General features: G+C 42.5%; 1 protein-coding gene across 1 annotated transcript in view; it reads left to right on the forward strand.

The window, feature by feature from the left end:
• The window catches only part of CCDC33 (coiled-coil domain containing 33), a 207,573-nt gene that overhangs the window by 12,124 nt on the left and 170,301 nt on the right, over nt 1–25,148 (forward strand). Inside the window, exon 2 of the mRNA XM_073619065.1 lies at nt 7,618–8,219. Coding sequence (XP_073475166.1) covers nt 7,618–8,219 — 602 coding nt within the window. The remainder of the gene's footprint in view (nt 1–7,617; nt 8,220–25,148) is intronic.

Raw genomic sequence — 25,148 nt, forward strand, 5'->3', positions numbered from 1 at the left:
ATCTTTATCCGTCGAATATTGGTCAAACTAATGGACTTCATGGAAGGCCCACTGATCTTGGGAGGGGATTTTAATGTCCCCCTGACCCCCCAAGTAGATACATCATCAGGGAAATCATCAGTTTCTATAAGCTCCCATAAACGGATTAATCAGGCTATACATAATGCCCAACTCATCGATGTGTGGCGCCTTCAGCATTCGGGCGAGAGGGACTACTCATTTTATTCTCCACCCCACAAGGTGTATTCGAGAATTGACTTTTTTTTAATCCCCCACGCCCAGTTGCATGCTGTTCGTGAAACCTCTATTGGTTCGATCACGTGGTCCGACCATGCCCCTATATCAATGACATATGCCTTATCACAGGTGGCTTCACATGCAACTCGCATGTGGAAATTGAATGAAAGCCTCTTGCAAATCCCAGAAGTAGTATCAGAAATTACCAAAGAATTGCCTCTATACTTTCAGACAAATCAAACTCCTGACAGTAACCCAGGCATAGTATGGGAGGCTCATAAGACAGTTATACGAGGCATTTTTATTAAACACGGCTCTAGAATTAAAAGAGACAAGGAACGACAATTAAATCTGCTCCTGACCAAACTTCAAGCTACAGAATCTAAACACAAAAACATACCTTCTCAGGTAATAGAACGAGAACTAGTCGAAATTCGGACACAAATCAACGACCTTCTACAATACAGAGCTAAGGCGGCATTGCAGAAATGCAGGAAAACCAGTTACGCATATGGGGATAAATGTGGGAAAATATTAGCTAAGTTAACTAAGGAACAAAGACTCCAATCATACATACCACATATTATGTCCTCAAAAGATCAGAGAATAGCTTTGCCAATGGAAATTTCGAAGGCTTTTCGAGACTTCTACGCATCTCTTTATAAAATACCATCTGTTACAAACCCCCAAACATTGATAGATGAATATGTGCAATCAGCTCAAATACCTACTATTACCCCTGAAATTAAAATGGAACTAGACAAACCAATAAGTTTAGAGGAACTGACATCAGCAGTAAACTCTACAAAACCAGGAAAGGCCCCCGGTCCGGACGGTCTTACCCTGCAATACTACAGAACCCTGCTTCCTATATTAGGACCCTTTATGGTAGACCTGTTTAATGGCTTGGGCAACGACGAGACTCTCCCTAGAGATATGTCAAAAGCATATATATCCGTTATTCCGAAGGAAGGCAAGGACCCGACTCTATGTGGCAGTTATAGGCCAATCTCCCTTCTAAACTCGGATATTAAATTGTTTACTAAAATTCTGGCGACTCGTTTAGCAATTCATTTACCAGATTTGGTGCATTTAGATCAAGTAGGCTTTGTTCCTACTAGAGAAGCAAGGGACAATACGACTAAAGTCTTAAATTTGCTACATGTGGCTAAAACTTCCCACACACCATGTGTATTCCTCAGCACAGACGCGGAAAAAGCATTCGATCGGGTGAATTGGCAATATATGTTTATAGTTCTTCGATATGTGGGCCTAGGAGATACGATTATTCAATGGATTACTACAATTTACTCACAACCTACGGCTCAGGTTAAGGTAAATGGGGTCCTTTCGGATCCCTTTCCTATATTAAATGGCACCAGACAGGGATGTCCGCTTTCCCCCGTGCTATTTGTTCTGTGCTTAGAACCATTTCTAAATAGAATTCGTCGGAACCCGGACATCCAGGGCATAAGTGTCGGAGGTGATCAGTACAAAATCTCGGCCTATGCGGATGATATGCTCTTTTCATTGACAAATCCTGCTATCTCCTTCCCCAACCTACTACGTGAGTTTGAGACCTATGGACGTCTATCCAATTTGGAAATTAATTTCCATAAATCAGAAGCTATGGGGATAGGGATACCCCTCTCTATGCTGTCTACATTCAAGTCTAGTTTTAAATTCAAATGGACAGCGACAGCTTTGCAATACCTAGGCACTTATATCCCGATGGAGACGTCTCGCATATTTGAAATGAACTTCCCATCACTGTTGTCAAAAACCCGTATGCTTTTAGAGACTTGGAACAGGGGCCTGTATTCGTGGTTTGGCAGAATTAGCCTATTAAAAATGAGTATCCTACCGAAATTTCTGTATCTGCTCCAAGCCCTACCAATTAGAATCCCCATATCCTATCTTAAACAAGTTAACGCACTTTTTATCAAATTTGTGTGGGCGTATAAGAAGCCACGATTTTCTTTTCATTTAATGACCCTACCTAAACAACATGGGGGACTAGCTTTCCCAGATATCCGAGCATACTATCAGGCAATCCACATAGGTAGAATTGTAGATTGGTGCCGCCATAGTCGATCTAAACTATGGGCTTTGATAGAACAGGCCCAAACATGTATCCCACTCTCAAAGGCCCTGTGGTGCTATGACCATGTCCAACCACCATTGAAAAGTCACCCACTAATAGGGATGACGCTCCGTATAGGATCGGTAGCTAGTAAACAATACTCTCTTTCTTCTTCGGACTCTCCGTTATTTCCTATTTTAGGGAATCCACAATTCTCTCCCGGCCTCTGCCTTCACACGTTCGGCAAACTACGCCGGACGGGCATAACTCAAGCATCCCACTTTTTAGTGAATGGCAGATGGCCTTCCATCAAGGAACTAATGACGGAGGAGGGTCCCTTCAAATTGACCCTCTGGCCAGCACTTCAGCTACGACACTTTCTGGATACAATACCTAATCCACGTAATTTCACCCGCTCCCTGACGAGATTTGAAGAATATTGCTCTGATGAAGGCAATATAACGCGGGTCCTATCTAAAATATACACCATGCTGAATTATCCGACAACTCTATCACATCCGTCGTTCTTGGAAAAATGGGAACAGGACCTACAACGGAAATTCACACCGGCACAAACCCAGAATATATTTAGATTAGCGTGGAAGACATCAATCTGTACAAAAACACAAGAATCTAACTACAAATTACTGACGAGATGGTATTATACCCCTTATCTTTTGCACCAATACTACCCTGATACCACTGATATCTGTTGGAGATGCTTGGGGGACAGAGGTACACTACTCCACATATTCTGGTCATGCCCCAAACTGACTAACTTCTGGACGACAGTCCGGGAAGTGTCTCAAAAGTTCACGGAATATAAGATACCTGGTGATCCGGCATTTTTCTTATTACATGTCTCTAATATTCCTGCCAAATGCTATCAAGAATCAATTCTGGGGCATCTTCTTAATGCTGCAAAGTCCTGCATTCCACTTTACTGGAAAAAATGATCATCACCAACGGCAGCCGACTGGCTACGTAAAGTGATAGACATTAGTAGAATGGAGGACTTGCTGGCGGCTGAGCGAAACCAACAAGACAAGTACTTCATGACTTGGAGTGGTTGGAAACAGTTCATAAATTCTACGGAGGGAATAGCCCTCCGTAGATAGGAGACTCATGTATGAATGCTATTCTTTACACACCTTGGCCATCCCTCTCGGCTTGAATTTTTTTTTTTTTTTTTTTTGTTGTGTTTTGTTTTGTTCGGTCTTGTTTTGTTTGTTTGTCTGTTTGTCTGGTCTTGTTTTCTTTGTTAATCGATTAGAAACAGGAAAAAAAAAGAAACGAGCGTAGTTGGGTTTTTCTTTTTTTTAACCTGAATCCCTTCTATATATGTCTCTCAGTAGACAACAAAGGGCGGTGCCGGTTGGGGACTGGCCCTAAAACAACTATACTGAACTCTATTGTAGACATAAACAGACGGGTTTATATTGTAGTTGTAATCCATATGTTATATTGTTTATTTTTTCTGTTGTACCGACCTGACTTTGCCCGTTGTGGGTGTTAATAAAAGTTATATTTGAAAAAAAAGAGAAAAAAAAAAAAAAAAAAAAAAAAAAAAAAAAAAAAAAAGAAAGATGGTAATCTGGATCACAACCATAAAAACGGGAGCCTTGGAGTAGGATAGTGCCTCAGAAACCTTGATACCGTAGTGAAGGAATTCCAACTGACCGGTAAGGGGGACCGACCCGCAGTAGAGTGGATATGATCATAAAAGATAAAAAGGCTCCAATAGTGTAAAACCGTAAAAACTTTTATTAAATATAAAAGAAAATCAATGCACTCACATGTGGGTATTGTAAAGTAAGCGCCTGAAAATGTCTGGAGCGCCGGCCGGAGGCTCACAGACAAACAACCCATCCTACTGGTAACCACAGCAGCGATGAGAGGTGACGCGATTGCGTCGCTCCGCTCTACGCGGCGTTTCGTAATAGAGTTACATCATCCAGGGGCACGGGTGGCGCATCGCGTCACCTCCCTTTATAGTACAACGACCTAACCAAGCCTCACTCTGAGTTCCACTGCATCTACGGACATGCGCAGTATGCCTATGTCCAAAGCAAAGAGTAACACCGAGTGCGCAGGTGCACCCACAGTGAGTGAGAATCCAATCCGTCAGACAGAGAGGACGAAACCTTCCTAATTAAAAGACATACTTTAGGGTCATAAACCAGGGAAACATAAAAAATCCCACAAATAAGGCAAAATTACGCCTACAACGAGGCATTGGATACACTTGCACAAATCTGTGTCATGATATAAAAGACACACAGAAAGTGCAGCTGGTGAATACCGATGGCCAATAAAAATATCTAAACAAAAAATATTTATGGGATAAATGAATGGGCATATCCAAATTTATATGCAGGGACAAAAAATGGATGTATTAAGGTCCAGAAAGGAGACAGACACCGACAGAGCCATAAATCCGATCACGGCAACCGGCGTGGTCCGTATCAAAGCCGGAAGTACTAAATAAACACACCAGGGGGACACGCTCCTGAAGAGCAATGGCCATCCAGTGGTCATATTGATTATTGCAAGCAACTCAACCATCAGATCATAACGAATGGTAATCCACTGCCAAAGTTGCTGAGAGTGAGGCCTACGGAGATCTTTTATTTTTGTCTTTATAAAATCATTTTTTTTCCACTCTCAGCAACTTTGGCAGTTTGCTTTCACTCTTTTATTTATTCTAGCTTGCAACTCTCATTTATTACCAGCTAGGCCTAGAGTTGTGTTCAAGGGAGTAGCCTCCCTTGGGAGTAAAATAGCACCCTCTGTTCAGGACCCTCCACGGGAGAACAGATGTTTCCTTCGGAACCTCACTGGATATTACAGATGTGGGAAATGCCAAGTCTGTTCTCTAAATGTCAATAGGGAAAGGCGGATCACTACGTTTACATCCACCAGTACCTTGTGTTCGTATGAGATTGAACCCTTCATTGCATGCACCTCCGAAGGGGTGGTCTATCTCCTACAGTGCCCTTGTGGGCTACAGTATGTGGGGAGGACCAAAAGGGCATTACGTGTCCATTTGAACGAACACATAGGGAACATAAGGAGAGGATATGACAAACATCCAGTCTCCAGACATTACGACCAGGTACACAAAAGGGACCCCTCCAACACATTATATGTGGGGATTGACAAATACAGACCACACTGGCGAGGCAGTCTGATGGTCAGGGAGATCTCTAAGCTAGAGATGTCCTGGATCCATAGACTCAAAACCTACGCCCCATTTGGCATGAATATCGACAGAGATGTAAATGCTTTCATTAACAATGCCTGATTGGGGTCATCATGCTGCCCCCGCCATCCCTATCTCTATGAAGCCTCTTTGACAACTTCATTTCTTGTAGATTCTATTAGAATTAGAAATTAGAAATATATTTTGGTAGTGAGCATTTTTTAGAGGCATTTTTTGTGAAAGCTTGGCTCTGAGTTTCCATGTATCTGGACTATTTTATTATCACCTGATGGTACCTTTGGCCTTTCACCCGTACACATTATGTGCATTTATATACACATTTATATATATTCCCCTTTTTTTCCCTTTCAGTTTGTTTTCAATTAACTATTTTTCAATTTTTATATTTTTTACCTTTTGTATGTGGACATTTGGGCCCAGTTATGTCCATACAGACTATGAATATTAATGAATTGCCTCTGGATGCCCACATCCTGAGGCCTACGGAGATCTTTTATTTTTGTCTTTATAAAAAAAAAAAAATTTCCACTCTCAGCAACTTTGGCAGTTTGCTTTCACCCTTTTATTTATTCTAGCTTGCAACTCTCATTTATTACCATTCGTTATGATCTGATGGTTGAGTTGCTTGCAATAATCAATATGACCACTGGATGGCCATTGCTCTTCAGGAGCATGTCCCCCTGGTGTGTTTATTTAGTACTTCCGGTTTGATACGGACCACGCCGGTTGCCGTGATCGTAGGATTTATGGCGCTGTCGATGTCTGTCTCCTTTCCGGTCCTTAATACATCCATTTTTTGTCCCTGCTATCTTGTGTGGATATATAAATTTGGATATGCCCATTCATTTATCCCATAAATATTTTTTGTTTAGATATTTTTATTGGCCATCGGTATTCACCAGCTGCACTTTCTGTGTGTCTTTTATATCATGACACAGATTTGTGCAAGTGTATCTAAGGCCTCGTTGTAGGCGTAATTTTGCCTTATTTGTGGGATTTTTTATGTTTCCCCGGTGTATGACCCTATAGTTTGTCTTTTAATTAGGAAGGTTCCGTCCTCTCTGTCTGACGGATTGGATTCTCACTCACTGTGGGTGCACCTGCGCACTCGGTGTTACTCTTTGCTTTGGACATTGGCATACTGCGCATGCCGTAGATGCAGTGGAACTCAGAGTGAGGCTTGGTTAGGTCGTTGTACTATAAAGGGAGGTGACGCGACGCGATGCCCGTGCCCCTGGATGACGTAACTCTATTACGAAACGTCGCATAAGGCGGAGCGACGCGATCGCGTCACCTCTCATCGCTGCTGTGGTTACCAGTAGGACGGGTTGTTTGCCTGTGAGCCTCTGGCCAGTGCTCCAGGCATTTTCAGGCGCTTACTTTACAATACTAACATGTGAGTGCATTGATTTTCTTTTATATTTAATAAAAGTTTTTACGGTTTTACACTATTGGAGCCTTTTTATCTTTTATTAATTGATTTGTGTTCAATTTGTTTTTTTCACACAATTCAAGATTATTGTGGATTGGTGGCCATATGCATGGTCACGAGTCCTTTTTAGCGCGATACTAAGATTTATATGCTCTCCTTGATTGTGTTTGCATTTCCTGAGTTTCAGTGTTCTTTTACGGGCCTTCAACAAGCTGTAATAAAAAGGGAAGACCTAGTCCACTGGATGCAGAAGAGGCTCTTGCCATGTATTCTAGTGATCTGCCCTGTTGGGGATGTTCAGTACTCTCTTTGAGCCTAGGGTGTCAGAGAGTGCTCAGATTTGACATTGTACACAAGGCCTAAAGGTAATCGGATTGTGCCAAGTATGTCTACATGGCTGAATTTGCCAGAAATTGATGTGATTGGTATACCAAAAGCTGTTTTTATTTTAAGGGCATTCAGCTAGGAAATATGTGAGAATCTTTATCTTGAAAATTTCAAGAAGTTAACCTTCTGATATTGACTCTCACATGTGTATAATAATGAAAAATCTTAGGTAGAAGCAAACATAAGATATTATTTTCTGTTCATTTATTTCACTTTTGCTCTTATTTTTTATCTTTTTTTGTATTTTGTGTCTAGGGCTATGTAAAAATGATAAACACCATGATGTCAGGCTGTCTATTGATGTGCTCAAGTTTGGAACAGGTCTTCTTAAGTCAAGCAAGATCGTTGGACAAGCATTATTTGCCATCTACCCTCGAACAAATCAGCCTCGCATTAATCTGCGTGCAGCCCCCTTTGAACCACTCTACAATTATCAGGGAGTGCTGGCACTTCTAAGAGTTGGAGGTGATCATTTGGCAATGCATTGTGGACGCCTTGCATATAATGTATGCTTTAGGGAATACCAACCTCCAAAAATTGAGGAAATTCCGGAATCAGCCTCTCCTATACCACCTGTGATAAGAACTGGGAACTCTCATCCTGGAACTGCTAGAACTGACCAACTCCAGCTAAGCACTCATCAAAATGTCACACCTAGAGTACCTAGTCCTAAATCCAGCGAATCTAAGCCAGAAACTAGTAGGTCAACCCCTATGCCAACAGATACACCAGCTCCAAGGTCACATCACAATATCCCTGCAATTTCTGTAGATCAAGAAACTGAGGAGTATGAATCTTCTGATGAAGAAGGACAAGGCAGTGTATCACCTCAAAGGGGCCATTCACAGAAAGATCAGGTAAAAGCTGATGAGTCTTTTTTCGAATATATGAGTATTGTGTAAGTCCTGCCTTACAGCAGATAAGGGCTCTTCGGTGTCTCTCTCTGAATTAAGTCGGCCATAGATGGTTAAAATCTTGGCCAGTTCAGCAGGGATCGGCTGAGATTCAAAACATCTATGGGCAGGCTAATTGTACCCAAGTCAATCAATCCATAGATCGACTTGGGTGCAACCGGCATGCTGGATTTTTACATGTGATTATTGCCATTGGCTATAGGCGCTCACAATAATCACTGTGTTCTCCTGGTTGGGACGGCTCCCTGTGCCCCCCCCACCTGGACAAACAATAGCTCCGTGAGAGGGATGGGTTGATGGGGAAATCAAGGTTGCAGGAAAGAAAATTGCATAATTTATGGCCTGCCTTAGTTCAACTTTGATACTGGGAATTCCCTGACTTCATTGAATCAGGGAAGATTAGCTTTCTAGTTGATAATAATAATAATAGCAGGTATGTGGTGGTGTCTGACTTAAGCAAGATTGTTACAGTTTAAATTGCAAAATAGAGTTCCGATCCACTTTAATATTTGAAAACACTCTAATTGCACTTTTTGGGTAGGCATTTTTCAACAGAGTGGGATAGAATTTATTTTGATGATTAAAAGGACCCCTAGTGTTTTATATTTAGTTTTTTTAAGCTGATGTTTTAAAGTGATTAATTACTCTACCTACCTGTAAAGTGATTGTAAAGTATTTTTTTTTAAATTAAAAATAACAACATGTTATACTTACCTGGGCCGCTTCTTCTAGGGTCCCTGCTGGCGCTCTAGGCTCCTTCTGCCTTTAAAGTGCCCCATAGCAGCCTGCTTGCTATGGGGGCACTCGTGCAGGCTAAGTACTGAGCTGGCCTATATGCATCCATTGACACACAGCACAGCTCTGCCCTGCCACCTGCTCCCTCCTCACTGGATATGACTGACAGCAGCAGGAGTCAATAGCTCTTGCTGCTCTCAGCCAATCCTGTGCAAAATGAGAGAGCAGAGTGGGGCTGCCGGCATGGACAGCGCTGGATCCAGAGTGGTGTCAGGTAAGTGTTTGGGAAGGGGGGCGGGAGGGAGGGCGATTCACAAACAGTGGAATGTTTTTTACTTTGATTGTAACAGTGGCTTCTGCTTGGAGGAACACTGTAATTGATTAAATGACATGAGCTTTCTGTAGGCATATTTATGGTAGCATTGATTTGGCTCTGAAGTGTGTGTTTTTGGTAAAATGTAAGTCCTCCCAAAACTGATGTTTTTGTTATGGAAGAAACGTGCAAGATGAATCATGTTTTGGTTTCTTACACCTCTTAAAACCTATAAAATCAATCATTTTTGTTTTGTACAATATTTACAATATTTTAACATCATTCTAATATATTATTATAGCTTTGCATATTATACCTTACTTGCACATGATTAGGTGTCCTTTACAAAATTAATTCTTAGGACTTAAATTATACCTGACCAAATAGGCAGAAAAAAGTCTTCACTGAACCCAAACAAATTCTATACACAGGCCAACCGCTGGGACACGTTATTGGCCCGAAAACTTAACCCCTGACCATTACGATCTGCAAAGACTGTTTCAAAACTTACGACGCCTGATGGCTCCCTTGCCCAGAACCCTCAATTGGTTCTTAGCCTCTTTTATGCATATTACTCTAAATGATATAACTAAATTATATAACGCCCCTGAGGGACTAGAGCCTTATATAATAGAGGAAGTCTTTGACCCTTTTGAAATTACCTTTTCTTTTGGCGGCACATAAAGATATTTTCCTGATCAATTGTGATTTCTTGTGATAGAGACTCTGGCAATAGCGATTGGATCCAATCAAGGTATCCAGAGTGTACAATGGGCCACAAAAGTGCTTTTTTTTTGCAGATGACCTGTTTATGTTTATTACATCACCAACCACAACTGTCTAAACCTATTTAAACTTTTAAGCGAATTTGGGGGCATCTTAGGACTCTGAGTAAACCAAGAAAAATTGGAAGCACTTAACATTAACCTTCCCGATGCAGTTTTGGCTACTCTAAAGTAATCTGTTTCCTTTAAATGGTGTACAGGTACTCTTTTATATTTGGGCATTAAACTTACCTTGGACTTATCTATGTTGTTTAAGGCCAATTATACCCCCTTTTATAATTTCTTGGAAATGGATTTAAGATGGAAAAGAAAAAGGTAACAGCACTCTCTGCAGGGACAACCCAATCCATACACCAGGTCCACTCACAAGTGCCGAGGCTCGATGTATCCCAACACACTCCAATGCAACAATAGTAAGAAGGGTCGGCAAGACTGTAATCCTTTATTGGTACATCAGAGTGACAATAAAACAATAATTCTGATGCGTTTCGGCAATAGCCTTAGTCGTAGCTAGTTTGAAACAGATATGGCAAGATATATATATACTCACATACACAAGCTCCACCTCTACATAATTGGCCTATCAGGTTAGTGTCACAGAAAATTAGCATATTTAATTGATACCACCAATCATTCAAGTGGTTGGTGACTACACCTGTTTTCAGCCAGCAAGAGAAGGGGGAGAGAAAAGGAAGATAATATAAAAATCGGTGAGACTAAAGAGAAGTGTGTAAAAATGCTACATGAGATGTTAGGACCTTATTATTCCAAGGGAAAAATGTATTCCTTAGAAGAAAGTGAAAGTGTAGATTAATATTTAAGTAAAATACTTAAACACAACGTAAAGTCAAGATTTATGGCAGGATCAAAAAAAAAGGGGGGAAAGATTCACAAATGATTGGTCAAAAATGTCAGGAGGAAAAAAATAAATAGAAGGCAGAAGACAAGCACAGAATGAACCTACTAAGAGAAAAGGGCAAAATCTAAAGCAGGTGAACAATAAAACTAAAGATGGGATAGGAAGGATGATTTCATTTGAGAAATGGATCCACGTCCCATCTGTGGTTCATGCCTGTGGGGGTGCGTGTCCATGCAAAACAACAGCCTTAATCTTGAAAATTCTCTTATGTGAGCAATAAGACCACGATTGACTTTCTAGATATCACACTCAGGGGGGACTCCAGCACTGGCCTTATAAATACTGGAACTTTCCGCAAACCCACAGGGTGAGTTCATTAGAGCCAAGCGCAACTGCTCTACCCCAGAAAGTTTTCAGCTAGAATGTTCCAACATCTCAAAACTATTAAGTGATAGAGGCTATCAGAGGTGGCATGTCGATAGAGCCATTTCTATAGCCCAGGACAGGAACAATCGCCCAAGGACAGGAACAATAGCCCAAGGACAGGAACAATCTTATACTGTATATAACAAAGAGAAATCCCCTTACTCTTTAAAATATATAAAATGTATAAATCAAAAGAACAAGGACAAAAGTTCCCTTACCTTTTTCACCAGAGAGTTTAATCAGATAAAACAGATCGTTAACAAACATCTTCCCATCCTCTATGACGACAAGGACCTAATAGATGTGCTTTTCAGAGGGTGCAATTTTTCTTGTCGTCGTGCCCCAACTTTAGGTAACTCTTTGTCCCCCGGTCTACATCAAACCACCACTATTCCCAAAACATGGCTCAGTATTAATGGCTCGTATAGTTGTGGTTTGAATACTTGTAGGTATTGTAACAAACATAACAAGAATCACAAGTCTATCACCTCGTACCATAACAATAAGGTATTCCCTATTAAGGACTTTATAAATTGTAGTACTCAATATGTAGTCTACGTGATAGAATGTGATGTTTGTAAATTACAATATGTAGGATGCACCACCAGGCCCCTTCGCACGAGGATTAGCGAACATTATAACGAAGCAACGTATAGTAATGAGAGAAGGTTGTCCAATGTATCAAAACACTTCAAATTTATACATGAAGGTAACATGGATTGCTTCTCTTTCTCTGCAGTTCAAAAAAACAGAATGTTGGTACGTGGAGGAGACAACTGGTACCGACTTGGTCTGTGAAGATGAACCATGCACTTGGACTTCACGCACCTCTCTGCGGATGAGAGAGCCCTTAGGAGGAGCGAGAGTTTGTGCCTTAATTGTGGTCAGGCTGGTCACTTTTTGAAGTCTTGTCCTACCGTCCAGGGAACGCCCGAACCTTGAGGTCCTGTCACGGACAGACCTTAGGTGGTTTTGTTTCGTCTCCAGTTTCCCAGAAAGATAAGCCCCTGGTTTCGGTTACCCTGTCTTGGGCTGAGTCATCCATCGAGATACAGGCTCTAATCGACTCTGGGGCTGCAGGCCTGTTCATTGATGCTGCCTTTGTATCGAATCACTCGAATCCGCTGCAGCTGTGTGACACTCCACTTGCCATTGAGGCTCTTGATGGGAGACCTCTACAGCCTGCCCATGTGACTCATGAGACTGTTCCATTGTCCATGGCCGTAGGGGCCCTTCACCATGAGATAATCCAATTCCAAGTTATTTCCCCACCTAAGTTTCCACTGGTTATTGGTTATCCTTGGTTACAGAGGCACAACCCTTCTTTTGATTGGCTCCGTGCTAAGGTTCTGTCCTGGTCGCCACAGTGCAGTGAGAGATGCTTCCAGAAGGTAGCCAAGGTCCTGTGCACCTCTTCACTCTCCTCCCTGCCGGAGGAGTACCGCGATTTTAGCGATGTCTTTGACAAAGGTCAAGCCGTTACTTTGCCTCCACACCGGTCGTATGATTGTGCAATTGACCTTGAACATGGTGCCATACCCCCTCGTGGCCGGGTTTACCCTTTGTCGGTCTTGGAGGATAAGGCCATGGAGGAGTATGTTGCAGACGCACTTTCTCGAGGTTTCATCCGCAAATTCTCGTCTCCTGCTGGTGCTGGTTTCTTTTTTGTGAAGAAGAAGAGTGGTGAGCTGAGACCTTGTATCGATTATAGGGGTCTCAATCGTTTCACGATTAAGAATGCCTATCCCATTCCGTTGATTATGGAGTTATTTGACAGCCTCAAGGGAGCAACGTTTTTCACAAAGCTTGATTTGAGAGGGGCATACTATCTCGTTAGGATTAAGGAGGGCGACGAGTGGAAAACTGTGTTTATTACCATATCAGGTCATTATGAGTATCTCGTAATGCTTTTTGGCCTTTGTGACGCTCAGTTTTCCAGGAGTTCATTAACAATGTCCTCCGAGATTTCTTGCAGTTATGTGTGGTGGTTTATCTGGAGAGCCACCATACAGATGTCTGTTGTGTGCTTGAGAGACTAATAGGGCGTACACACGGTCGGACTTTGTTCGGACATTCCGACAACAAAATCCTAGGATTTTTTCCGACGGATGTTGGCTCAAACTTGTCTTGCATACACACGGTCACACAAAGTTGTCGGAAAATCCGATCGTTCTAAACGCGGTGACGTAAAGCACGTACGTCGGGACTATAAACGGGGCAGTGGCCAATAGCTTTCATCTCTTTATTTATTCTGAGCATGCGTGGCACTTTGTCCGTCGGATTTGTGTACACACGATCGGAATTTCCGACAACGGATTTTGTTGTCGGAAAATTTTATCTCCTGCTCTCCAACTTTGTGTGTCGGAAAATCCGATGGAAAATGTCAGATGGAGCCCACACACGGTCGGAATTTCCGACAACACGCTCCGATCGGACATTTTCCATCGGAAAATCCGACCGTGTGTACAGGCCATTAGAGAGAACAATCTCTATTGTAAATTGGAAAAGTGCGAATTCCATTGTGAACAGGTTAAATTCCTGGGCTATGTCATTTCCACTGCTGGTTTTTCGATGGACCCAGAGAAACTTTCAGCGGTCCTACAGTGGCCTCGACCCGTGGGTTTACGTCCTCTGCAGCGTTTTCTTGGCTTTGCCAACTATTATCGCAAGTTTATTTGTAACTTCTCGTCTCTGGTTAAGCCCCTGACTGATCTGACCAGGAAAGACGGCAACCCACAGAGTTGGTCTCCGGAGTCTATTAAGGCCTTTGAGAGTCTCAAGGCTGCTTTTGTTTCTGCTCCTGTGTTGGCACACCCTGATCCTACGTTGCCTTTTATTCTAGAAGTTGATGCTTCTGAGAAAGGAGTTGGCGCCCTTCTGTCTCACCGTCCTAACTCTGAGTGCGCTATGCATTCGTGTGGCTACTTTTCCAAGAAATTGTCACCGGCAGAGTGCAATTACGAGATTGGTGACAGAGAGCTGTTGGCGATCATTTTAGCCCTGAAAGAATGGAAACATCTCCTTGAAGGTACCACTATGCCAGTTGTCATTATTACTCACTATAAGAATCTCACATTCTTGTCTGAGACTAAGGGCCTCTCTCCCAGAAGGGCGCGATGGGCTCTTTTCTTGTCGAGTTTTAATTACATTGTCTCATTATTACTACTAAGAATGTACTATTAGTAGTACTAATGTACTATTAGTAGTATTAGTACTAAGAATGTAAGGGTTGACGCCTTGTCACAACAGTTATCCTCCTTTTCCAAGATGGAGTTGGTTCCGGTTCCTGTGATTCCTCTTGATCGTATTGTTAAGTGCAATTCTCAACTGAATTGCCTCTAGTTTATATTGCTTTGCCAAATCTAGCTCTCAAAGAAGTAAGACACAGAATCAGGAGTATCTGTATGTCAGTTCCGAGCATTAAAGGTCCCGTACTGAACTGACCTGCTTTATTTAAAGCATTTATAGGGCTGGTTAAAGAAACATATATTTCAGCAAATTTCCATATAAGGTAACAAGCAGTATATTTCAACATACATCACGCTGGACTTTCATCTGGAAAACCTCAAGCTAGTCTTGCAACATATGCTGACACGTACACATAATGCAGAGAAATGAAAAACAACTTAAGTAGAACTCTAGTCCATTATTTCCAACCTTATCAATTTCCCCCTTTGACATCATCCCCTCCACGATTCTGGGTCCTTGCAAACAAGTGAACAGCCGATACTTCAAAGAGTACTATCCCTGACCGCGGGTTGTCAGAGGAGGATAAGTCTTCTCTATTTACCCTGATCCCTCAAATCCATACCTGCATCTTATAAGCAAAGAGAATAGAAAAGGGGTGATGTCAAGTTACCCTTTTTGTCATTAGAGTTCCTAATACCTTTCTCTTTCTATTCTGTCTGTTTGTGCCTTAATCTTCCTATATAAGCAACAGTTTATCACGGTAAGCAGTACAAAAGCTAAAATTAGAATAAGTATCGGATTGAGCATCCAGTTAAGAATTGCCGTAGCAGTGGGTGACCATCCAGCAAATACATCATACCAATGATGTGTTGTTTCATCTCTTATTTGTGAGGATAAATGTATTAATTTCCCTTTATCTATAACCGCAGATATTAGATTATTTTGAAGGGTATGTTCTTGTGTCTCTATGTGTTTTCTAAGTATTTCGGACTCATTTAAGATTTGCCGTAAGGGCTCTAATGATATTATAAAAGGTGTAGTATCAGTAAGATTATCTACCGTCCATTCTAGATTAAATATTCTATGTGCATCTGGTTCAAAAAGGAAAGTGTCATTTTGCCATTTAAGCATTTTAACATTCTTTACGCATCCTGAAAAAAGGGGCCGTTTTATTTAAACTTTCCATAGTTTCCTGATCATTTGTGACTAAACAAATATGTTGTGGTCCTATATCCATAAATCTGTTTCCTACACCTACTGGTAATCTCTGAAACTTACATATGTTAGATTGATGTTTCAATAAGCAAGGTTCATAGACTGGAGAACTTCTTCCACAGACTATTCCCTTATTAGTTTTAGCACATAAACTTAGATCATGAGTCATGTTTTGTGTATCTACATAGTGTCCATAAATCTCAGGGTACCAAAATTCAGGTAGATCCTTTCCTATCAGGAGTGGCATCACTATTAACTTACACATTACCTGGACCTCCTCCACTTTGTATACATCAAACCTTCCAGCACACCATCTTTCCTCACATTCAACTTCTTTTCCTGGTACTTCAAACCATATACTTTCTAAATTTAAACCCTTGAAATAGTTCATCCAAGTGCGATAATTCCCTAATCGTAGCTCATCTCGAGCTCTATTAATTTGAATGTGATAAGATAGTGTAGAAAAAGCACATTGAGTAGTGTTTATGAACTCCTGATTTGCTTTCCACAACTCCAGACTGGCTAGTGCTGTGTGATTAACCATAATATTGAGATATTTAGTTAATTGTACCTGGCTAATTTGTGTTTCGAATGTTGTAGGTAACCATTTGCTTGTGAATTAGCTTTTATCCACACTACTGGTGATTCCATATTCTGCATCATGTAAAAAAGGACCCTCCTGTCCTGACACCGTGAAATTTCCTACCGTATACCATTCGTAGTAAGGATATTGTGTTATACTCTTATCCTGATTTACCCATCTAAGATCACTATTTTCATGAACTGTTACATTGATACCGGGAGTCCATGTATAAACAAACATTTGAAAAAATTCAAGCACTATTATCATAGTTAGAAGGATCTTCATTCTGTTTATCTCGGTTCAAGACTCTTTTTGCAGTGTGATGCGTGGATCCAGGCTGCTTTTCCTTCCAATTTCCCTGAAGTGGCTGTGGTCAAAAGCACTTGATAAGGACCTTCAAATCTAGGTTCCAATGTCTTTCTGGTGTGTTTCTTAACATATACATAATCTCCTGGTAGCAGTGTATGTGTACCTGCTATTGAGTTAGGGTCTGGAAGAGAAGAATGCACACTTTTGTGGATCTTAGTTAGACGTTGTTGTAATTGTATCACATATGCAGTCAAACTATCACATTGCAATTGCATACTCTGTGGAAAGTATAGACCTAATCTAGGTGCATTCCCAAAAAGTATTTCATATGGGGACAATCCTGTTTTCCCTGTTGGAGTGTATCTTATGGAGAACAAAGCCAAAGGCAGGCATTCTGGCCATGGCTTGTTTAACTCTTGCATGGCTTTTTGTATTTTCAACTTTATTGTCCCATTTACTCTTTCCACTGATCCTGAACTCTGTGGGTGGTAAGGGGTGTGAAAACTTTGTTGAACCCCTAACATGGTCATCACATTCTGCATGATTTCTCCTGTAAAGTGTGTCCCCCTATCTGATTCTATGGTTTCAGGAAGACCAAACCTAGGTATTAACTCAGTGATCAGTTTCTTGGCTGTGGCTTTTGCTGTAGCTGATTTTACTGGATAGCTTTCGGGCCAACCTGAAAATAAATCGATACACACGAGGACAAATTCAAAGGGGCCGCTCTTAGGCATTTGTATGTAGTCAATTTGCAGTCTCTGGAAGGGGTATTGGACCCGGACCTGGTGTTTTCGTGGGGTTTTTACTCTCTGTCCTGGGTTATTCAGGAGACAGATTTGGCAGGCTGCACAGTAGTTTCTCGCAGTACTACTGAATCCAGGGGCGAGCCATCCTTGGTTCACAATCCTATACATGGAATTGGAACTGACATGTGTGGGTAGGTGAACTGCCGCTGCCATTGCTGGGTACAGAGAGGCAGGTAGGCATACTTTGCCTCCTTCCCTCCATACATTGTCAAGGCCTGGTGCTGCTCCCATCCTGACCCACTTATCTTTCTCGCTCTCCCCTGCTTGCTCCTGTAATTTACTCAGCTGCTGCCATGTTGGTTCTGGGATACTCACCTCTACCGCTGCTAAGGTCTCAGGGCTTCCTTCCCCTAGAGCTGCCTGTTTTGCAGTCAAATCTGCAAATGCATTTCCTTTTGCCTCAATTGTCTTTGCGCTCGTGTGTGCCGCTATCTTCATAATGGCCACTCGTTTAACCTTTTGAAGATTGTTCATGACTCTCTTAATCCCTTCTCCATGTTTTACAGGTGTACCTGCTGCTGTCAGATAACCTCTAGCCCTCCATATGTGGCCATAATCGTGCGCTACACCATAAGCGTAGGCAGAGTCAGTATAAATATTCCCTTCTCGTCCTTTTAAATATTCTAGGGCTTGTTCTAAAGCTTTTAATTCTGCTTCTTGTGCTGACATGTGGGCTGGTAAGGGCTGTGCTTCAATCACCTGTGTATCAGTCACTACAGTATACCCTGTGTGATATTTACCCTTATCATCAGCAAACCTACTGCCATCTATGTACAAAGTGTGCTCAGCATTTAAGATTGGTGTATCTGTAACATGTGGGAATCCCATTGTCTCCTGTTCCATGAGCTGAAAACAATCGTGCTCATCTATCTCTTTAAACAGAAGGGTGTCAGTTTCCTCATCTCCTTCCTTATTAGCACTATTATTCCCCCTTGCCAAATCTGGTGACTGAAGAGGCAAAAAGGTGGCCAAATTTAAGGTTGTACAGCGCTGAAAAGTGACATTTGGAGGTAAAAGTAAAGTACACTGTAACCTTAATTGCCTAGCCATTGAAATGTGTTTGGGCTGAACTTGAGACAAGATTGCATGTATGTCATGTGTGGTGTGCACTACAACTGGATTGTCTGATGACTTATCTAGGATTATCGACACCGCTGCTACCGCCCGTACACAGGACAGTGAACCTCTGGACACTGGATCTAATGCTGCTGAAAAGTAAGCATATACGGTACAGTTTTCAAACAATCGTATAATGGCTGCATCAAAGCGCTAGCGTGTGGTATCCATTGTCTACAATATGACACAATACCTAAAAACATACGCAATTGTTTGAAATTCCGTGGGGGTAACATTCCCTTTATCACTTGAACCCTCTCCTCAGTGAGATGTCTTGTACCCTGTGATATACAATGTCCCAAAAAGATAACTTTTTTCTGACACACTTGCAACTTTTTCTTATTAACCTTGCAACCTTTTTCTGCCAAAAATCGCAACAAATTAAGGGTGGTGGCCAAACAAGTTTCCTTGTCCGGGCAGCATAACAATAAATCATCCACATATTGTAACAATACACAGGAATCTGGTGGTACCCATTCTCCCCTCAAGTACAGGATATATCTTGTGTGGTTTACGTTCCATGTCAGTATATGGGGGTGGGATGGCTGAGCTGGGGTCAATCAGAACCTCAACATTTTTTGTTCTTCTATCTTTCATATCCCAACCATCACAATCTGGATTATATTTCCACCCCTCTTCTTTCGCTCTATTTGAGACCTTAATTAAGCATTGAACCTGACGCATCCATTGCTTCTCTAACACCTCTCCTTGTTTGTCCCTTTTTATTTCACTCCATACATCCGGGTCTAAACCCGCTGCTCCTTTCACCTTAAATTTATGAAGGACATCCTTTAAGTCCCTCGCTTCATCTTTCCCATAGATGTTTTTAATTATCTGTGGCACCGTATAATGCGCCACAATTCTCTGATGGGGTTTCGTGTTCTGCTGGCCCATTCTGACAGTCCGTGCCTAGGTAGCGTGTGGGACACTTAGTGTACAATACAAAGCACTAAAAAAGCTACACTAGTTCCTCATTGCCTTCCTCCTAGGGTGCCAGAATACTAAAAACCTCTCCGGATGAGATTTCTGAAATCGAAATTATATGCTAGCCAACTGACAAATATTATGACCAGACTGACGACTACAACATATACAAGCATTCCTTTAAGTGACCAGGTATCCGACTAGATCTCCGGGCTTATGGAGACCTTATTCCCCCCCGTATCTGGGATCCCTCTCGTACACTCTTATCCCTGCTTTATGGAGCAGACAGGGCTTATACTCTCAACCCGCCTATGGTTTATGAATTAGATGTGAGGTTAAGCATAAGCGTCAGACCCCCCCGGAAGGGCGCATTCCGTTGCTTAGTTCGGCAATCCCCTTCTAACTCATACCATCCTTGACAAGGCTCATTCACTTTCTCAACAAGACAGACAGACAGACAACAAATAATTCCAGCAATATAAACCAAAATGTGCAGTAATTCTAGACTCACCACTACAGAGGCTGGTGTTTTAAAACCAGGAGAACCGTAACTGACAGAACGAATAGGCACAAATCAGGGGAGCACAGAATATAAGAAAAATAAAGCTTTTTCTTACCTGGCCAGGTTTTCAATCTGTGGTTCCCGGAATGCCTGTCCTTTTGTTCCGTCAGTCTCATTCATCCACCTCTTGTAGTATCATCGGTAAGTCCCTGTTTTCGGGCGCCAGAAATGTTAAGTGCAATTCTCAACTGAATTGCCTCTAGTTTATATTGCTTTGCCAAATCTAGCTCTCAAAGAAGTAAGACACAGAATCAGGAGTATCTGTATGTCAGTTCCGAGCATTAAAGGTCCCGTACTGAACTGACCTGCTTTATTTGAAGCATTTATAGGGCTGGTTACAGAAACATATATTTCAGCAAATTTCCATATAAGGTAACGAGCAGTATATTTCAACATACATCACGCTGGACTTTCATCTGGAAAACCTCAAGCTAGTCTTGCAACATATGCTGACACATACACATAATGCAGAGAAATGAAAAACAACTTAAGTAGAACTCTAGTCCATTATTTCCAACCTTATCAGTATTCTGGCTACGGTTCGCACCAGTCTTACTTCTCCTTTGGGTGAGAAAATTCTTGCTGCTCAGGTCGATGCTCCTCCTGAGAAACCTTGTGACCGCTGCTTTGTTCCAGAGAGTCTCCATACTGCTGTGCTCCAGACTTACCATTCTAACAAGGCTGCTGGCCACCCTGGGAAGAATCAACTCTTTTGGGCCATTTCCCAACAATTCTGGTGGTCTAGTCTTTGTGCTGATGTAACCGCCTTCGTAGCTGCCCGTTCCGTGTGTGCTCAGAGTAAGACTCCACAACACCTTCCAGTGGGCCCCCTACAACCCATACCCAATGGAGAGAGGCCCTGGACCCACCTGTCTATTTATTTCATTGTGGAGTTACCCAACTCCCAGGGCAACACAGTTATCCTTATGGTGGTGGACCGGTTCTCGAAAATGTTGCATTGTATTCCACTCAAGAAGTTGCCTACTTCTAAGGAACTGGCTTCTATTTTTGCTCAAGAGATCTTCCGCTTACATGGGCTACCCAAGGTGATTGTCTCAGACAGGGGTAGTCAGTTTGTGTCTCGGTTCTGGCGAGCCTTTTGTGCACAGTTGGGTATTCAGCTTGCTTTCTCCTCTGCATGGGGCCGCAGAACGAGCCAATCAGTCCTTGAAGCAATTCCTATGTTGCTATATTTCTGACCATCATTACAACTGGTCAGACCTCTTACCATGGGCGGAGTTTGTTCACAATAGTGCCTTGACTTCAGCTTCCCGTTTGTCCCCGTTTATGGCGAACTATGGTTTCCAACCTTCCGTGTTGCCTGCCTGGTTTGTTCCGCATTAGAGGAGCATCTCCGTGGCCTTCGTTCCACTTTGGCACAAGTCCAGGAGGCTTTGCGACATGCTAACGATAGGTACAGACTCCATGCTAACCGCAGACGCCTGCCTGCGCCTTCCTACCAGGTTGGGGACAGGGTCTGGCTGTCGTCACGCAACCTCTGACTTCGTGTTCCTTCTTTGAAGTTCAGACCTCGGTTTATTGGGCCTTTCCGTATCCTTCGCAGCATTAACCCAGTGGCTTAGGCGTTGCACCTTCCTCCTAGTATGCGCATCTCTAATGTGTTTCATGTCTCCTTATTGAAATCTTTGGTCTGCAACCACTTTACCACCTCGGTGCCACGTCCTCACCCTATACAGGTTGAGAACCATGAGGTGTATGAAGTTCAATCCATTGTTGACTCCCGTAGGTTCTGTTGGGGCATACAGTACCTGGTGCATTGGAAGGGGTACAGTCCGGAGGAACGCTCTTGGGTCTCATCCTCGTACGTATATGCCCCTGTCCTCATCCGTGATTTCCATAGATGTTTTCTCCTCAAGCCCAGTGGTTCTCCGAGGGGGAGGGGTCATTGAGGAGGGGGTACTGTCAGGGCTGGGCTCAGCCCTTCCTTCTCTGAGCTGGCCGCTCAGCTGTCGGCTAATTGCCAGCTCCTTTCTGTCCACAGTGACTCAGCTGTTGATGATCTGCTTGTCAGTCCTGGCTACTTAAAGCCATCCAGCTCACTTCATCTCTGCCTTCGCCTTTGGTCACATCTCAGAGACTTTCTCCTGCTTTCCTGTTGAAGACTTGCTCGGCTGATGTCCCTTCTGGCTCCTGATCTTGCTTGCTGTACTACTATGTTGATTTCTGGCTCTCTGACATTGGCATTGGCTGACTACCCGATCTGGTTACTGAACTCTGGCTATGTATTGACTACGCTTACTCTGTTTACCTTTTTATTATTATTAAACAAGTGTGATTAACTGTACTTCTGTCCTGGTCTGATTCGTGGTTTCTGACAGATGGGCTGAATTGTCGCTATAAAAATGACCATACTTCCAAAAAGTTTATACTATCGCTTTTATCTTCCAGTTCCCTCCTCACCCTTAAAATATTTCAATCTCTTATCTTTAAATGTTTCTGGGGATCGAAAAGGCTGTAGAGTGGTGCATAAAACCCTGTATGCTATAATATTGTCAGGTGGTCTGGGGGCTCCACAACTTCAGAGATTTTACAGGGCGACTCAACTAACCCAGTTGACACAAATTATTCCTCTTTTTATAGTCATGATTGGGTCAGGCTGGAAGCCAAAGCGGGTTCTCTGCTCCCCACACAGTACCTTAAAAAAGTATTCATACCCCTTTAAATTTTCCACAATTTATCATGTTACAACCAAAAACGTAAATGCATTTTATTGTTTTTTTTGTTGTTGTGATAGACCAACACAAAGTAGCACATAATTGTGAAGTGGAAGGAAAATGATAAATGGTTTTCAACATTTTTTTACAAATAAATATGTGAAAAGCGTGGCGTGCATTTGTATTCAGCCTCCTTTACTCTGATACCCGTAACTTAAATCCAGTGGAACCAATTGCCTTCAGAAGTCACCTAATTAGTAAATGGAGTCCACCTGTGTGTAATTTAATCTCAGTATAAATAGAGCTGTTCTGTGAAGCCCTCAGAGGTTTTTTAGAGAACCTTAGTGAACAAACAGCATCATGAAGGCCAAGGAACACACCGGACAGGTCAGGGATAAAGTTGTGGAGAAGTTTAAAGCAGGGTTAGGTTATAAAAAAAGATCCCAAGCTTTGATTATCTCACCGAGCACTGTTCAATCCATCATCCGAGAACTGAAAGAGTTTGGCACAACTGCAAACCTACCAAGACATGGCCGTCCACCTAAACTGACAGGCCAGCCAAGGAGAGCATTAATAAGAGAAGCAGCCAAGAGGCCCATGGTAACTCTGGAGGAGCTGCCGAGATCCACAGCTCAGGTGGGAGAATCTGTCCACAGGACAACTATTAGTCATGCACTCCACAAATCTGGCCTTTATGGAAGAGTGGCAAGAAGAAAGCCATTGTTGAATGAAAGCCATAAGAAGTCCCATTTGCAGTTTAAAAGAAGCCATGTGGGGGAGTGTGGAACACAGCAAACATATGGAAGAAGGTGCTCTGGTCAGATGAGACCAAAATTTAACTTTTTGGCCTAAAAGCAAAATGCTATGTGTGGTGGAAAACTAACACTGCACATCGCCCTGAACACACCATCCCCACCGTGAAACATGGTAGTGGCAGCATCATGTTGTGGGGATGCTTTTCTTCAGCAGGGGGAAGCTGGTCAGAGTTGACGGGAAATTGGATGGAGCCAAATACAGGGCATTCTTAGAAGAAAACCTGTTATGCCCTGTACACACGATCGAACATTGATCGGACATTCCGACAACAAAATCCATGGATTTTTTTCCGACGGATGTTGGCTCAAACTTGTCTTGCATACACACGGTCGCACAAAGTTGTCGGAAAATCCGATCGTTCTGAACGCGGTGACTTAAACACGTACGTCGGGACTATAAACAGGGCAGTAGCCAATAGCTTTCATCTCTTAATTTATTATGAGCATGCGTGGCACTTTGTGTGTCAGATTTGTGTACACACAATCGGAATTTAAACGATCAGATTTTGTTGTCGGAAAATTTTATAGCCTGCTCTCAAACTTTGTGTCAGAAATTCTGATGGAAAAAGTCCGATGGAGCCCACACACGATCGGAATTTCCGACAACACAATCCGATCGCACTATTTCTATCGGAAAATCCGACCGTGTGTACAGGGCATTAGAGTCTGCAAAAGACTTGAGACTGGAGCGGAGGTTCACTTTCCAGCAGGACAATGACCCTAAACATACAGCCAGAGCTACAATGGAATGGTTTAGATCAAAAAATATTTATGTGTTATGCCCCGTACACACGGTCGGACTTTGTTCGGACATTCCGACAACAAAATCCTAGGTTTTTTTCCGACGGATGTTGGCTCAAACTTGTCTTGCATACACACGGTCGCACAAAGTTGTCGGAAAATCCGATCGTTCTGAACGTGGTGACTTAAACACGTACGTCGGGACTATAAACAGGGCAGTAGCCAATAGCTTTCATCTCTTAATTTATTATGAGCATGCGTGGCACTTTGTGTGTCAGATTTGTGTACACACAATCGGAATTTAAACGATCAGATTTTGTTGTCGGAACATTTTATAGCCTGCTCTCAAACTTTGTGTCAGAAATTCCGACGGAAAAAGTCCGATGGAGCCCACACACGATCGGAATTTCCGACAACACAATCCGATCGCACTATTTCTATCGGAAAATCCGACCGTGTGTACAGGGCATTAGAGTCTGCAAAAGACTTGAGACTGGAGGATGTTGGCTCAAACTTGTCTTGCATACACACGGTCACACAAAGTTGTCGGAAAATCCGATCGTTCTGAACGCGGTGACGTAAAACACGTACGTCGGGACTATAAACGGGGAAGTGGCCAATAGCTTTCATCTCTTTATTTATTCTGAGCATACGTGGCACTTTGTCCGTCGGATTTGTGTACACACCATCGGAATTTCCGACAACGGATTTTGTTGTCGGAAAATTTTATAGCCTGCTCTCAAACTTTGTGTGTCGGAAAATCTGATGGAAAATGTGTGATGGAGCCTACACACGGTCGGAATTTCCGACAACAAGGTC

This window comes from Aquarana catesbeiana, linkage group LG03, assembly GCF_042186555.1.
Source record: "Aquarana catesbeiana isolate 2022-GZ linkage group LG03, ASM4218655v1, whole genome shotgun sequence".
Classification (NCBI taxonomy): domain Eukaryota; kingdom Metazoa; phylum Chordata; class Amphibia; order Anura; family Ranidae; genus Aquarana; species Aquarana catesbeiana.